The 16,515-nt window shown below is 36.8% G+C and overlaps 1 protein-coding gene across 1 annotated transcript in view; it reads right to left on the reverse strand.

Moving 5' to 3' along the window:
* Positions 1–5,240: 5,240 nt before the first annotated feature.
* The window catches only part of TRAPPC11 (trafficking protein particle complex subunit 11), a 40,550-nt gene continuing 29,275 nt past the window's right edge, over positions 5,241–16,515 (reverse strand). Inside the window, exons 22-30 of the mRNA XM_063310699.1 lie at positions 15,833–15,954; positions 15,287–15,406; positions 14,658–14,723; positions 14,420–14,576; positions 12,460–12,571; positions 10,712–10,803; positions 9,492–9,625; positions 8,932–9,099; positions 5,241–6,503 (exon numbers count right to left, since the gene is read on the reverse strand). Of these exons, the coding sequence (XP_063166769.1) occupies positions 6,459–6,503; positions 8,932–9,099; positions 9,492–9,625; positions 10,712–10,803; positions 12,460–12,571; positions 14,420–14,576; positions 14,658–14,723; positions 15,287–15,406; positions 15,833–15,954 (1,016 nt within the window). The 3' untranslated portion in view covers positions 5,241–6,458. The remainder of the gene's footprint in view (positions 6,504–8,931; positions 9,100–9,491; positions 9,626–10,711; positions 10,804–12,459; positions 12,572–14,419; positions 14,577–14,657; positions 14,724–15,286; positions 15,407–15,832; positions 15,955–16,515) is intronic.

Genomic DNA, 16,515 nt, shown 5'->3' on the forward strand with positions numbered 1-16,515 from the left:
GTAGGAGGCAGTATTGCAACTGAAACTCTACCCATGACCTGAGTTTGATCCCAGCGGAAGCTGGATTCTCAGGTAGCCGGCTCAGGTCGACTCAGCCTTCCATCCTTCCGAGGTTGGTAAAATGAGTGCCCAGCTTGCTGGGGAAGGCGACAACTGGGGAAGGCAATGGCAAACCACCCCGCTCTATAGTCTGCCAAGAAAACGTTGCAAAAGCGGCATCCCCCCAAAGGGTCAGACATGACTTAGTGCTTGCAAAGGGGACCTTTCACAGCAAATATGTAATATAATAACGTATGTGCTTCTTCATTAATCTATTAAATTAATAACAAAGCAATAAATTTAAAAGACAGGCAAGTTAAAATTAATTTTAAAAAGACTGAAATGTCTTGTGTTCTTGTTTAGCTTGAATAAGAAAATGAAATTATTGAATTAAAAGCTAATTGTGAGTTCTAGTCCTGGGGCATGAATGCTGGCTGGGTGAATTTGGGCCAGTCACTCTCTCTCAGCCCAACCCACCTCACAGGGTTGTTGGTGTGGGGAAAATAGGAGGAGGGAGGAGTATTAGGTATGTTCCCCGCACTGAGTTATTTAAAAAAATAATCAAAGCAGGATAAAAAGAAAAAAAAAGAATTTTAGTTAAATGTTAGTGAAAATAAAGTTGTAATACTTTTCCCATCCAAGTTCCCATCCTCTTATATCTATCCACACCCCAAGGAATCCTGCAGGTCTTGGGATCTCATCTTTGTATCATAACCCTTACCATCTGTTCATATTTAGTTTGAACTATTGAGGTCTCCAAATTGCAGCTATTATTCTCTTTATTACATCAGCACCAAAGTTGGAATTAAACCTAAGCCCTTCATTTTCAGCTTTTCCTCTTTTTCTATTTGCATTTGAAAATATTTTTTACTTACTGTCAAGAGTTTATAGTTTTGCAAGGATCACAATATAATGCCAACTTTTTGATCTTTTCTTGTTGAAACTGGCCTAAATTGAAGAAATTAGGTGGCAAAAAATGTGAATAAACACTGAAAGGTAATTGTGGATGAATTCCAAAGAATTTTTCACTGAGAGCAGTATTTCTTACATTTGAGGACAAGTTGACACACTCTGAGGACAGATCCGACTTAATTCTAAATCTTTTTCTTAGCTAAGATTAAATCATGCTACATATTGAAAGATATCATCCATAGTAAGCAAGATTTATTGCTAAATTCTTTGGGAATAGAATCCAGCGGTATGCATCATTAATATTTCATTTTTCCTTCACTTAGATCAGCGTTTCTTAAAGTGTGGTCCAAGGAACCGTGGGGGTCCTTCAAGACCCTCTCAGGGCTCCACAAAATCAAAAATATTTGCCAGATATTGAAGATATCCAAAAATTTAAAACAATGTCACTCTTCTCATTATTTTTTGTTAAAAATATAGCGTTTTTTCATGAAAAATAATTTATGTTAATATCTAAGAGGTTTAATATTGTTATTTTTACATGATTCAATAGTCTATAACTGCATCAATTTTCATTTTTAGTACAGTAAATATTGATAAATACAACCCATACAAACAAAAGCTCTTCTGAGCTCCTCCATAATTTTTAAAAGTGGGAAGGGCTCCTAAGAGCAAAAAATTAAAAAAAATTAAATTGATTTAGATCATTGCTGATCTGATTTAGATCATTGTTGAGTCACATGAACATTAGATTGCTCATTTGCACATTTAGGAGGATAATCAGCTGGCATCACGCCTCAGCATTGACTGAAGCTATTCCAGTGTGAGTTTTTAATACATTGGGTGGCTCCCAAGGATGCAGAAACATTAGGATTATAATGTCAGCCAAAATATCTCACCCCCACATATATGTTACTCAGCTTTTCCATACAAAGCAAAAAAGCAAATACTGATCTTCCTATACAATTTCTTCATTCTTACAATACTTAATAAAACAGATGCAAATTTAAAATATGGAAATTAAAAACACTTGACATTTCTCTAATCTATGAGGCTTGTGCCAATGGCATCCTTTCAGAGTCTGGGCAAAAATGAACGTCAAGATCAAATCTTTTGCAAACTGGGTGAAAAAAGGAAGAGTGGGTGAGCACGAAGTGGTGAACTCTTATATGTCATCTATTTCCAGATGTGTGCTTAAAGGAATTTGGAATTGAGTAATACAATCAGGAATGAGAAACCTTGGTTTTCAAATGCCAAACTACAATATCCAGCATGCCTCACTATTGCCATACAACTGATGTTCCTTTTCTTGGGCTCAGGCAGGATCCCGTGGAGCTCAGAAGCGTTCTCGAGATTAAGGAGAACCCCAGGAATCACCCCATGTGTTCTCCGGATGGCTGGTCACAGCCAGAAGACCACAAAACGGCATTTCGCGATCAACTGGTAAGCGATCAGGTGGGAGGCAGGGCGTCATCTTCCCAAGCCACTCTGAAGCCAAAACAGACCTTAAAGCCACCCACCCATTTCTATAGCACTAAGTTTGTTTTGAGTTTTACCAAAGAGAGGCTTTCTACAACAAAGAAATGCGGAATCTCTTGGTGACTCCCATTATTTCTGAAAATTATTAACTTGGTAATTTGGCTTTTTGTATATAATTTGAGATTTAAAGATTTTTTTTTAATTAAATTGATTTTTGAGGAATGTAAAACTTTCTCTTCTTTGTTGTATCTGTGGATTGGAGTTCTGATCTATTTGCTTTCACTTTCCCATGGGAATGCTGTTTGTTATTACTTTTTATTTTCCTGATTGGCCACACGGGAGATATAAAGGCTGGAGAGAGTGTTCAGTTACAGTGTTAATGACTTTACCTTCCTGAGGCACTAAAGGGTGCCATAATCTATGTTACTGTTAAGAAATATGGAGGAAACAGCTCATTTTAATGCTTCAAGAACAGCCACTATGGACAAACGTAATGAAAGTGAAAACAGAGAAAAGTCAGCATGATAGTAAATGCCAGTTATGCAAAGAACAGGAGGAGATTGTCGAATACGTGGTATATGGATCTAAGAAGACTGCACAGAGTATTGGGACAGGCACAATAAAGTGGCCACCGTGATTCACTGGAATTTTAGTAAGAATTATAACTTACCAACAAAAAAATTGATGGGACCACAATACTTGAAAAAATGGTAGAGGACAAAGTGATTAAGATCCTGTGGAAGTTGATAAACATTTAGCCCAGACTGTAGCACTAAAGAAACAAGTATGAATAATTGACCTTGCAGTAACTGGATATAGAAGGTTCAGTAAGAAAGAAGTAGAAGAAAATAGAGAAATATAAAGACTTTCAAATAGAGGTCAAGCAAATCTGAAAAAAGCAGGTAGTAGCAATATTGGTAGACGTTGGTGTGCTTGGTGCCATACCAAAAGATCTGAAAAACTACTTAGACATACTGTATTAGGGATGGATAGATTCTCTACTGATCAATTACTAAAGATTGCAAAAAGTTGTTCAACACAGCACATATATTATGACAATATCTTTGATTATACTAGATCCTTGGAGAGGATACCAGTCAAAAGTACCAAATCCAGTCCAAACTATCTGACAGACAGTATGTAAGTAGCAACAACAATAATAAAAGTAATGAGAAATTAAAGTTTTAAGGCTTGGGAAACAAAAACCTTTAGGGGGAAAAGCCTCTGCTAACCTCAATTACTTACATTAAAAAAAAAGGATAGATGTACTTTAGATGTACACCGAGTATAGATGTACATAGATATTGCAAAAATATTTTTAAATAAAACTGTTAGGAAAATAATGAAGTACTGGAAAAAAATGAATGAACTTCATTCATTTTGAATGAAGTACTTAGCATAAACTAAAAATGCAAAGATGATTCAAAAAGCATCATTTCAAAAGAATGTTACCTTTAAAATAATGTTTAAAAAGATGGAATGTAAAAGCAGGCTAAACACACTAATTGCACCCCTGTGCATACTTCTGTTTATATTATAACCTTTTACTGAAGATAGACAGCTGCATTGTACTTCTGTAGTGCCTCAGGTCTGGACACATCCTATAACATCCTGCCATCACTCTGACAGGATCAATAAAGAAAAGTGCTACGAAGAAATAGAATGGAACAAAAACAAGTGGATCTTAATTAACCTTCTCAACAGCCATTTTTGAAAAAAGTGTATGCACGTATTTTTAAATGAAGTGTCACAAGATTGCTTATACTTAACAAAAATTCTGAAAATCAGCATCCTTCTATGCCTAACAAATCCTCATCAGATGTTTGAAAGTTAATGTGACACATTTTAAAACCTTCAAATATCATTGCTTATTCTTCTTGTTCATTTTCAAACTTGCCTTTTCTTTCCCTTCCCTTCAATACTTTTGTTACCTTCTTTAATGTTAATCTGACATGCCACTGAAGTCCTAGTAGATTACAGAGCAAATATTAAGAACGGGCCTTTTAACCTTACAAATTTTGAAAAATGACAAGAAAATGGAGGCAAAATGGAGGCAAGGCAAGAAGCTTGTATTTCAATAATGGATAATGCCCAAGGCCTTAACAAAAAGATGATTTTTGAGAGAGGATTAGAACAGCTCTCAAATAGACTTCTGGGTATTAAGGGCCCCAACAATGGAGTCCTATTTTTTCTATGTAGGCTTTTGATGCCCTTCTTTTGAACTTCTTAAAAGCAACTGGCTGATTACTGCAAGAAGCAAATATGTTGTATGGTATTCATTTGGCTATTTAAATATTAATTTAAACATATTTAAATTTAAAAATTAAAGATAAGCCACTTCCATCTTTTCTGCCCACATGCATTTTTTAATGAAGTCTACCAGACTCCACAAAAAAAAATCAAACATGGTTTTTAGTCTAAGAATGGCTGCTCACACATGAATTGTATCACCAAATGTTAGTATTGGTAGGTATATTATTTACTTATGCAACTGTAAAGCATAATCTGATGACCTCAATTGTAACTGATTATGTTTAGCGATTACTAAAATTTTAGAATGTTTCTCTTAATATTTAGATGGCATTTTGGATATGAAAGTGTTTTCCCTGTATTAACTTAGCAGCTCTTCACAAACCTGGAAATTATTTGTCACCTTCATATTGCAAGAAGGGAAGAAGAACCAAAATACTAACACTTTATTTAAGAGGGCACAGAAAATCCATGATTCTGAACGGTGAAATGTCCCAGTTCACACAACCATTTGGATATACTGTATCACTTTGCAAAAGGAGAAATACTATGAGACCAAAAACCAAAGCTTAAATTAATTTATTAAACAATAGGAAAAATCTCACAAAACAGGTATTTACATGATTTACTATGAATATTCTGAAGACCATCTTACATCAACATTGATAGGATGAATTTTTCTTATCTGACATTTGCATGCTAAAATAACCTGGTAAAGGAATGGGTCCTGACTAGGCAAAAAAGTTTTAAGACAGAATGATATTGGTGGATATTGCTATAACATACTAACCTTCTCCATCAAATGGCCTGCAATTCATATTTAGCAGCCAAGGGTTTATACTATTTTGAAACATTCCATGGTAGACTCGCTCTAAATTGATAAATAAAAATGCTGACTGACCATTTCAGCCTATCCCAAAAGGTCTACAATGGCAATGGCTTTATGGGACAATTCCACATGGATGATCAGCACTTCCTATATTCAAGTGGCTCTGTGAAAACAGTATCTAATGACACATTCTGTTACTAACATATAATTTGTTTCTTCCTATGCCTTGATATATTTTTCCTAAAGGACCATCAGCTTCTCAGTATTTTATGGAATCATTTCTTTATACTAACTGGTATCATTGCCTCTTCCTAACTATGGAAGAGAAAATGTGTCAAAAGCAGTTTCATCCAGAGCCAACACAGTACTAACTGGCAGTACCTCTCAAACGTTATTACAAAATGACAATGCTGATGGTTTAACACTTAAAGTGACTCATCATATGAATAGCCAGAGCCTGCTAAGAAGGTAAGAATGTGCATAAATACTGTTCTTTACTTCAGATATAGGAGGATACAAAAATTAGGTTCTGTAAGCATGAAAAATGTAAATGCTAAAGTATTTGTGATGGCAGTGGAATTAGTTACCGCAACAAAAGCAACAGACATTGTGTTCTTCCTCAGCCAACATTTACAGAAGCTAGAAAGAAACTGCATTTTCTTTTTGACCAATTTCACCCACGTTGCCAAAATATTCCATCCACTTAATTTCCACTTAATTTCCGGAAAGCCAAAGAGAGGAAAACCCTTATTTTAAATAACAGCGCAGAATTTTTCCTTTATATTTAGTTGTTACAATCAAGTCCACAAGATACTTAAGTTCATTCCATAGTTTTTACCAGTCTAAATATAAAGCAATTTTATTTATAGCTTAAGCCAAGCAAAAGTTTGAAAAAGAAGCTACAGTCTATAAATTCTGTGCAAAATTGTTTCCCCTGTGCATGAATCCTCAGTTACGCAGCAGCAATAGAAGCATCGTCCGGTTGACGGCCCTGTGGCTTCAGAGAGACAAAGAGAGCATATTTCATATATAAGTTTTCCGTCTGTTACACTGTGCTTTGTTACACACAATCTCTATATTAGTTTCATGTATTTTAGGATCAGTATTGCAGGATACTACTACTTAATGATCCAGCAGTGATTCCTAATGTTCCATCAAAAGTACCTGTGACAGCAAGCAAGCTCTATTAAGATTGATAATGCTGAGTAATTGTTAAAACAAGTGTTATTAGGCTAAAATGACAAAGTAATTGCAAAATGATCACCTACTGATAAAAATGCATAGAAAATGACTTGTTATACTTTTATCTACTTAACCTATATCTACCATTTTGGGCATCTAACAACCATTACAGCAGAAAACCATTTGCTATGTAAGCAGAAATATTACAATACGAGGAAGATTTTAAGCACCACCTTTTTCAAAAAATTAGAGAAAACAGACAATTGTTACCTAGGTGTTAGATCAAGCTCCTTGATGTACAGCCTAGAAGAGACTGCAACATGAGAATATATTCATAGCTTCTTTCTCTGGGGAAAGAAGGCTTACATCCCTTGCTGGCAGCAAATGTAGATGAGTGATCTAAGAAGCATTCTGACTGCCAGAATTCCTGAGAAACACCCATCCTTTCTGGTTGCGCTGCAATCAAGTAGCCTACAAAACCCTGTCACCATGAAGGGTGGATTAAGTTGGGTTTTACTAAGTAATTCACAAAAAGCACATCACATTTTTTCAAAGATTTCATTAATTCTGCCTGGACAGGTTTCTTCGTACTCATTATGATAATCCCTGCTATGCAAAATTGGGAGAAGGGAGAGACAAGAGCCATTCACTAACTTCTTGGTAGCTAAATAAATATATTATCGCATGCATCATTCTTAGCACCATTACTGCTCCAATGTGACATTACGTTCTTTCCAATTCCCATTATTTGCATATGTGATTGTGGTTGTTCATAATCTATTAAGAGTTATTCTAGTTTGAAAATCTGCTTCAACTAATCATTTTTCAAAGCAGAACATGGAATGGCAACATTTCCCCCCCCCCCCCCCGTGTTTAGACTAGTGAGTTTAGGCAAATGCTTGAGTGGAGTCCTTGGTGCTGAGCCTTGTTGTTTTCTTGCAGACGTTTCATTGCCAGACTAGGCAACATCTTCAGCGCGAAGAGGAAGTGGGCCTTGCTCTGTGTTTATACACAGTGGTTTGTCTAGCTTGTGTTGGTGGAGGTGTTGTTCTCTTCTTGGGATTTCCTTGATTGGGCTGTTGTTTGCTGCTTGGTTGGTTGATTGAGTTAATAGTTCCTTGATTAGGGTATATTGTGCTGTTTGATTGTTCATCTGGTGTTAATCCTAGTGCTAATCTTTGCATATCTGGGTGTTGATTGCTGGCGAGGAGGGGTTCTGGTCTTTTAGCTTTTCTATTGTCTTCTGACTGCTAGATGGTGTCCGTGGATGCGCTCTGCTAGTCTTCTGCCTGTCTGTCCTACATAGTGGCTGCTACAGTCCTTACACAGTATGTTGTAGGTAACTCCTGTTTTTTCTTCTTTTCTTTCATCATGTCTTCAGAAGACATGATGAAAACTCCTTAATCTCACAACACATGAAGAGACTTAACCATACTTCCAACTGGGAAACTGTGAGCATCCTGAACCAAGCCAAATCCAAAAACGCTAGAGAATTCCTGGAAGCTTGGCACTCAGACAAAGCAGCCATCAACAGACACAGAGAGGTAAACAACATTTACATACCATTCAAAAGAGACAGTAGAAAAGCCAAAAGACCAGTACACCTCCTCGCCAACAATCAACACCCAGATATGCAAAGATTAGCACTAGGATTAACACCAGATGAACAATCAAACAGCACAATACACCCTAATCAAGGAACTATTAACTCAATCAATCAACCAAGCAGCGAACAACAGCCCAATCAAGGAATTCCCAAGAAGAGAACACCACCTCCACCAACACAAGCTGGACAAACCACCATATACAAACAGAGAGCAAGGCCCCCTCCCTCTTCGTACTGAAGATGTTGCCGAGTCTGGTAATGAAATGTCTGCAAGAAAACAAGGCTCAGAGAGCACCAAGGACTCCACAGTTCAACCCTGAGCAACAAATATTCACTTCGAAATGCTTGAGTGAAGAAGTATATTTTACTATGCAGATCTTCTATACAATTAGTTTATCATGCTTTCCTAGAAGCCACATTAAATGAAAAATACAGTCAACAAAAGACTCTAAATAACTGCTGGTCAAGTTATAGATTCCATTCTGATATTTTGTTATTTTCAGTAGACATTGCACCTATTTCAGAAATCCATTCTAGCATTCCACTGACAATCATTTTCAAATAACTTACCGTCTTTAAGAGCAATGCACATGTTGAAAGAATGATAAATAGCTTTGCTACCACTATTATATCTTACCTTTACAAAGATGTGTGTTGGTATAAATTTCTTAAGTAGTTGATTAGTAAACTGTGGAAATCGTAGCAGGTTGATGTTGAGAGATGGCAGCTGCTGATATCCAGCCATAAGAGGATAGAAGTTGTATAACATTTCTTGTTTGGTACCAGGAAGGATTCTCAGTCTTATCTAAAAGCACACCCCACAGTAAGTTCCTTAATTGCATACAGACTGATTTTTTTTTTTACTTTGCAAAACTTTTTCCCATTTAAAGTTCTCAACCTTTCTACTAATCTTCAGCATTATCTCTGTAATTTCAAAGGCCCAATCAGATGTAAGTTCAATAGCACCTCATCTATAGTACTAGGGCTCAGAAAGAGTGTTGATTCAATGGCAGTCACTTTTACCATATACAAGTTACTTTTAAAACTTCATCTCCTACAGTCTACATTTAACAGGGCAAGCAGAACGCAAATTTCTTCTTTTACATGAATTAACTGCGTAATTCCCCTTAACTGATTCATAATTCATTAACAAAATTAAACAAAGATTCAAAAATCTAGATGCATCACAGCCCATACCTGCTTAAGACCAGAAAACATGAAGGCATCACTAGGTTCCACTGTTACTTCTACATCTTGCACTAAATTAGTCTTATTCCGCAGATGAAATTTTACAGGTAAGGATTCTCTAACTCGACCAAATGATGGCAAATCTTGGGAAAGAAAGCACAACAGTAATTTCCATGAGTGGCAGTAAACAGAATTTCTTCTTTCTCTTTTAGCTCCACAGGAATATATGAATACTATTTAGGATTACATATTCGTAGACCAAAAATATTGCAAAAGTTTTAAACATTATGACTTAGACAGGAGACTGAGAAAAACACATTTCTCTTTTGAAACAGTCAGCACTGAAAAGTGCTCTGAGGAAAATTCCATTGTTAATCGTGTGTCAATCATCATTATGAGAAAGTGATTAAAACAATGGTACTGAGCTAGCCAATGGAATGTTTTCTTTTTGTCTATTGAAATGGCAGTAGTAAATCAATGGAAGACTGGTGCCTGGTGGACTTATTCACAACCTGTCAAACCAGACTACTTTAAACCTGTCCCATATCATAATAACAGTAATAGTAGCAATACTTAAAATATGAGTGTAGCACCAAAATATGAACCTGTATGTCACAGAAGCTCACCAAAAAGCAAAGCAAAGCAAAACAAAACAAAACAAAGGCAACCTGCTGTTTAGGGAAACTGTAGAGTGGCAGTAAAGCCTTCTGTTTGCATTACTAAAACTAGCTGGAGATTGAGGTCCCATATTATTTCTTAGCCAAACCCAAGAAACTAAACTTTTACTCTCTGAAGGACAGAATCTAAAGTACAAAATTAGAAACTTATTTATTCAGTGGGCACATCTTATCAGAGTAATAGTACAGATTGTAAAAGGGATATTCACTGAATAAACTGCAAAGCTATCTTTTTCTAACGATGCCCAATAAATCCTCTGGCTGGGAAAACTGTAGTTACCAGTTTGGGGAAGGCTAATGTAAACAGTGGGGACGTGGCTGCTCTCTGCTGATTGCTTTTCTTTTCTTATATTTTAAAAGAGGAATTGATTTTGGGAATTCAAAGCCTTTAACAAAAACGATGTGATAACCCTGAGAAAAGGTTTGTTCCCAAGTTAAAACAACATTTTGATTTTCTCCCACATATTTTCTCCCAACTATAATAAACTTTTTGAAAGTTCTATAAGGTCAGAATATGAGAACTGTCATATATAAGTCAGTCATTAATATTACCTGCATTAACATGGAGTGGGATACTTTCGGTGATCACATGGGGGAGTGTGATCACAGTATTAACCACAGGTATGTTCTCCACAGCTGAGCTCCTTTAAAAAGTATTACATTTATTTATTTTTAATATGGTAGTCACCACAAAAATATCAGCAAATAATCAATTTAAAATAGGAAAATTTTAAGAAATCCAAATCTGAAATGTAAGGACAATGTAAAGCAAAAAGACATATAATCAGTCAGACAACACTGAATTCTATAAATCTATTTCTAGCGGGTCAGAGAAATATTCTGAACCATGCAAAGCTGATGAAACATGAACCAGAAAAGAATATTGGAATAGATAAACTTAGTTCTATCATTTGTCACTTTTCTCCAACAGGGTGTTTCTTGATAGCCCAAGGCACTGTCGATTTCAATTTAGTAAACTGGACAGAAAGGTCATATATTTAGATATGGGTGAAATATAGAACAGAAATTTTAAAGACAGATTTTGTTTTGTAAATGAAACTCTCAATAGAAAATTATCTGCATGTTTTCTGGGATTTTACAGGCCCACTTATCATCATTCCCTATGAGGTATTTTCACAGAATATGAGTTATTTCGAAGACTGGTTCAAAATATTTCAGGCTTCAAAGTGTCAGGATCATGATTCTCTGACCATTGTAGACTCCATAGAACAGAGTATCTGGGATACCGAGGAGAGTCAAGTCAATGCACAAGGAGACAAAAAGATTCATGGTCACATGGCTCTGTGATTGTGCGTTTGGCACAGAAACATCCACAGGACAGCTAGAAAACCAGAAAACACCAAAGAATCAGCCTAATCCATGCAATGCATCCTGGAGGCCTTTAGGACCAATATACCATCAGGCCATGAAGAGCCACATGAAAAACTCCCCAGGACACTCCCTCCCCAAAATTGTTAAGTGTATTCCACAAGATGAACTTGTGGAAAGCAGGTAAAATTCTGCTTTGAGCAACATTTGGCGTCAACTCTACTCTCAGCACAGGTATTATGGAAACTGTTTTTACTTCATTCCTAATGTTCCTAATTCCTAATTCCAGAATGCATTGCTAGAGAAAGCCGTCATCTTTTTGAAGTGCTTGGTACATTTTGAAAGCATATTGTGGGTGCCTTTGCAAAATGGCTGCTCAGAGGTTTGCTCATTCACAAAATGGCTATTATTGTGGGCAGAACCAGGTGCAAAGCACCAATTTACTACAACCACCTATCATCTTTATTTTCTAAGAAAGCTTGTGAGTTTCATTTAGAGGCCAGAGGTATTATTAGAAACAAAAAAATGGCACTGGTACTTTGCTTTGTAGCATTCCAATTTAAAAAGTTAAGTTAGGCAGGGAGCTTGGCAAGGGAGGTAGAAATCTCAGGCCAATCTAAAAGAAGGGACAAACACCCTGGTCCAGTTGACAGTATGCTTTGAGTTAACTGGAGACAGAGATACTTGCTACCTTGGGCACACTCACAAACTTTTGGGTTGAGGTTCTGCACGGACCGTTAGCTTGACATATTTGTGCCTTGTTTTTCCATAGTCTTTTTTCATCCTTAGTTTAAACAATTATGAATTTTGGCTAAAAAAGGCCAGATGGCCAGGTCTTTTCTCTCTGTTTTGCCTAAATGGCATATAGGAGGAGTTAAATTGTAATGCTAATGCCTTCAAAAAATAGAACATTAATCCACTGGAAGAACAATACAGTGGAATACTTGAAATAGTAAACAAGTAGCACCCACCTTTTCCAGGCGATTACATAACATCCAGTAGCAACTCCACCTTGACTAGCAGTAACTGGTGGACAACGAAGGCAAAAGCATTCACTAGCACTTTCGCCTGTCTGTAAAACAACTAACAGAAAAGTCGGGTTAAGTCTAAAAAGCTGAAAAAACTAATAGATGTTGAGTAAATCTGAAAGCCTATTCTATGCATACTCATTATGTATTATGCACATACAAAGCAAACATAGCAAGACAAATGGGAGTAAACAATACGGAGACATAAACACAACTCAATTTTGTTTTCTTTCTCTTGTGGGGGAAGAAAGGGAGGGAACTATATATAGAAGGCATCAAATTCCTTTCATCCTTTCACAGGTTACTAAGGCTCTCCAGGTTCATCGAATTGGACCTAAGCTGCCTCCGATAGAGGAAGTGAGAAGATCATTAAATTACAGTATAAAAGTACATACATTCACTAGTAAAGATGACAAGGTATTACTTAGCTGAGAAGGACATGCAAAGAGCTTAACTTGCAAGTACGTGTGGGAGAAGAGTGTGTGGTTGAAAGTGCCACTCTGCATTTAAAAAAGGCAGTGCAAAAACTCTGGTTGCCTTTGATTGCATGGCTGCTGCCAGGCAGAAACAGCTCCTCCCTTCCCAAAGATGTACTGAAAAAAGCAACTAGGTCAGCTTATATCTCCCCACCAAAAAGGGAATGAGTGGAAATCTGTCCAAAAGGGCTGTGCCAGGAAATCTAACCTAGTCTGGACACAGTTTGGCCTTACCAAGGACAGGACTACATTCATGGCCAGTCAAGTTAGCTCACCTTGCCCCACCAAGCCCACAACATAAAAAGGGAAAACCAATCAAGAGGGTGTGGGGGTGACTGGGAAAAGGAAGAAAGACGGCAATTGCACAAGAAAACAGAAAGTGACGTCTGAGCAATTTAGTACCAACAGGCAATACCCAAAGCTCTGTCATCCAGCTGCCAGGAACAAAAGCTGCAATTCTCCTTAAAATCCTTCCCAGAGCTTTGCTTGACACCCAGCACCAATTCTGCTTTGAGCTCAACTTGGAGCTTGGCAGCAGATCCCGCTTGAAGGGAGCCAGATGGAAAGCAAAAAACTCCATGGCAACCAAGCCAAGGCTGCATCAAAAGTTGGCAAATAACTCTGGAGGGAGGCAAGGACTGAGCCTTGCTTTAATCGCTGAGGCCTTAAAGGGCCAGCAAGGGGATGAATAAGCCGAAGTCCAAGGACCTGGTTACTTGCTAAGCTGGGCAGTGATAACTGGGAGGGTGAAGTTAACCCTATCCAGCCAACACAGAATAAAGTACAAGCCCAAAGAATAATGGGGAAAAGGGGACCAAAGTCTTGCACCAGATACATTTTGAAACTTTTGTAAAAAGCCATCATCCAGCCTATTGTCATACAGTCATAACCAAAAGAACCACCCATAGCAAGGTTAGTTAATTATTTGTACTAAGATCTACTGAGTACATTTCTGGATATTTCTACGTGATTAGCAAGGGCTAGTCAAAGCAGCAATTTGCCTAAATTATGCTACCAAAGTGAGAAAAACTTTGTGTACTCATAGAGGAATCTTGTGGGCCTTCAGAGACTGTTGAACTCTAGCAACATCTGGAAGGTTAAATGTTCCCCAACGTTGGCTTATGCAATGAGAGAGTAATACTGGTAGGGAAGGATTAACTTCTTGTACTTAAATTCTAGGCCAGAATTCTTATATTTGATATACTTTACACCAGGTTGTAGACAGAGATCCTTACAATTCCAGTAAAAAAACGAAATAGGTCCTGCAAGCTTAACCTCAGTTTAAAATGTACCACATACAGGATTTATGTAGCTTAAATGATCAAATTAGAGAAAAGTGATAACTTCACCAGATGTACTTTTTCAACAATCAGTAATTTTTGCCATCCTAGAGACAGGTTATCTAAAAATATGCAGTTGTGTCTCACCATTTTCCACACAGGACTCTAGTTGGTCCACTGGAACCATTGAAGAAGAAAGCTGCAACTGGCTGGTTACAATAGTAAGGGCCCAGGGTGAAGCACTGAGTATATCTGTCATCAGTAAAAATGGTACGTCGGTGAAGACTTTATCTAAATGCTCAAACTGTCAAGAGGAGAAACAGTGTTATTCTACTGCTCATGTTGTCTATCAGACTATGTTTTATTTCAGTATTCCACTACATACCTTAGTTGAGACAAATTTAACAGCTACATCAAAAGGGAATACTGTCTCTATAGTAACGGTCTCATCCTGCATAAAACCAAGAGACAATTATTTACTTTTTCTGATCCTGATGAATTGTCATCTGATAGCAAACATTTTAAAAATCCCTTTAATACTGCTACTATCCTCCTCAATAAAAAGACTCCAGAAGTAATGGTAATGTCAAGCATGGGCCCCCCAAAAAGCAAAGCACAATTAGCAGGTTTCAAAAAGTGTAATGGGTCCTACATTATACCGAGCAGCATCCCAAGGAAACATATAAATGTGTACATTAAAGAAGAAGATTATAAGCTCCCAATCAGACCTTGTCATTTAATTAATTTATCAGAAGCATTTATAACCCCATCTGCAGTTAGAATGGCTCCCAGATCAGTTTACTGATCAACAAAAGAAAACCATTCCTGACAGTTGGCTTAACACTGAAAAATATTTATTACAAAAAGAGAAGATATATAGTACAGAAGGGGGAAAAGAATATTCAAATACCAACTCAATATTATGGAGACCCTAATTTGCTGCAATGTATATGTGATGCTCAATCAGCTGGAAGTGGTCTTGAACCACGCTTAACTCTAAGTGTTCCAACATACCCTGTGACACCTGCAAAGAATTTCTTTTCCTTCAGTGACGGTATTCACTAGGTAAGAAACATACACAAGAAACATCCTAGTACCAACTGTTCCACAATGAATATATATAGTTTTTTCCAACTGTAAAACAAACAACAGAGACAGTAGTTATACTAAACGCAGAAGGTCAAAGACATTAAATGCAACTCTTCAGAAGTCATACTTAAAAGTAAAAACACATGTAGGTTAAAAAATTCCCTGAGTTCTGGGTGCAAATTAATCCAACCTTTTTTCTAGTTTGCTTTTCATGCTATTATGGGAAAGGAGCAGACTGTGATTTGCTGTGAGTGAATAAATCTTTGAAGCTAAGTTAACATTCAGAAATCAATTTCCACTTTAATAGCTTGCTTATTCACAGGTCCTCATCCTAAGAACAGTATACATAATTAATCCTGTTCAATTTAGAGGAATTCTAAGACCAAAAAGATTTTGGACTGGGATCTTTGTCTCCAAAATACTCTTGCCAGTTTTACACATGTCATGCTGATAACATATAGAACACTATACCTTTTCACCTGGCTGCAAGTCTCCTACAGGGATATCAGGAAGCAGTGCAGGATAGGAATCATCACACATTTCTGTTCCATTCAGAGTTACATGTGTTTTCTGGGTCAGATTTGCATCTTGGCCTATGAGAAAAGAATGTGCTTGTATATATGTACATCTATATAGATATATTCGTGTTTCTCTTGTTTGTAAATATTTCTTTAGAGAAAGAGCGGCGCGTTTGTGAAGATAATGGAGATTTTAAATTTAATATGAATCGTGGAGAGCAAAGAAATGAAGCAAATGCAAGTTTTAAGAACTTCAGGTGCATATTTATCTGTTCCTTTTACACAAAACAAAGCTTTAATGTATTTTAAATAACATATTTTGCAAGATTTCAGACGATTACCATTATGTTTGAAGCAAGTTTCCTAATTTTCCATCCACCATTGGCTGTTTCAAGGCAACTCTAGAAATGTCAAAATTATCATTTAAAAAATTATTATTTCAGTTATGAACCTTAACTGTTCATAACTGTTAGCATTGTCACTTGGTGACAACATTGCATTCTGACAATTCTTCACTTTGCTTCACCAATGAAAGAAAAGGCAAATCAAGATGTAATGTAATCTACCCAGTTAAATGTTGCAATGTTCTAAAGCATCTTCCTCAAAGAATGCCATGAGAAGTGGCAGATTGTGCTG

Source organism: Candoia aspera, chromosome 8 (genome assembly GCF_035149785.1).
Source record: "Candoia aspera isolate rCanAsp1 chromosome 8, rCanAsp1.hap2, whole genome shotgun sequence".
NCBI lineage: Eukaryota > Metazoa > Chordata > Lepidosauria > Squamata > Boidae > Candoia > Candoia aspera.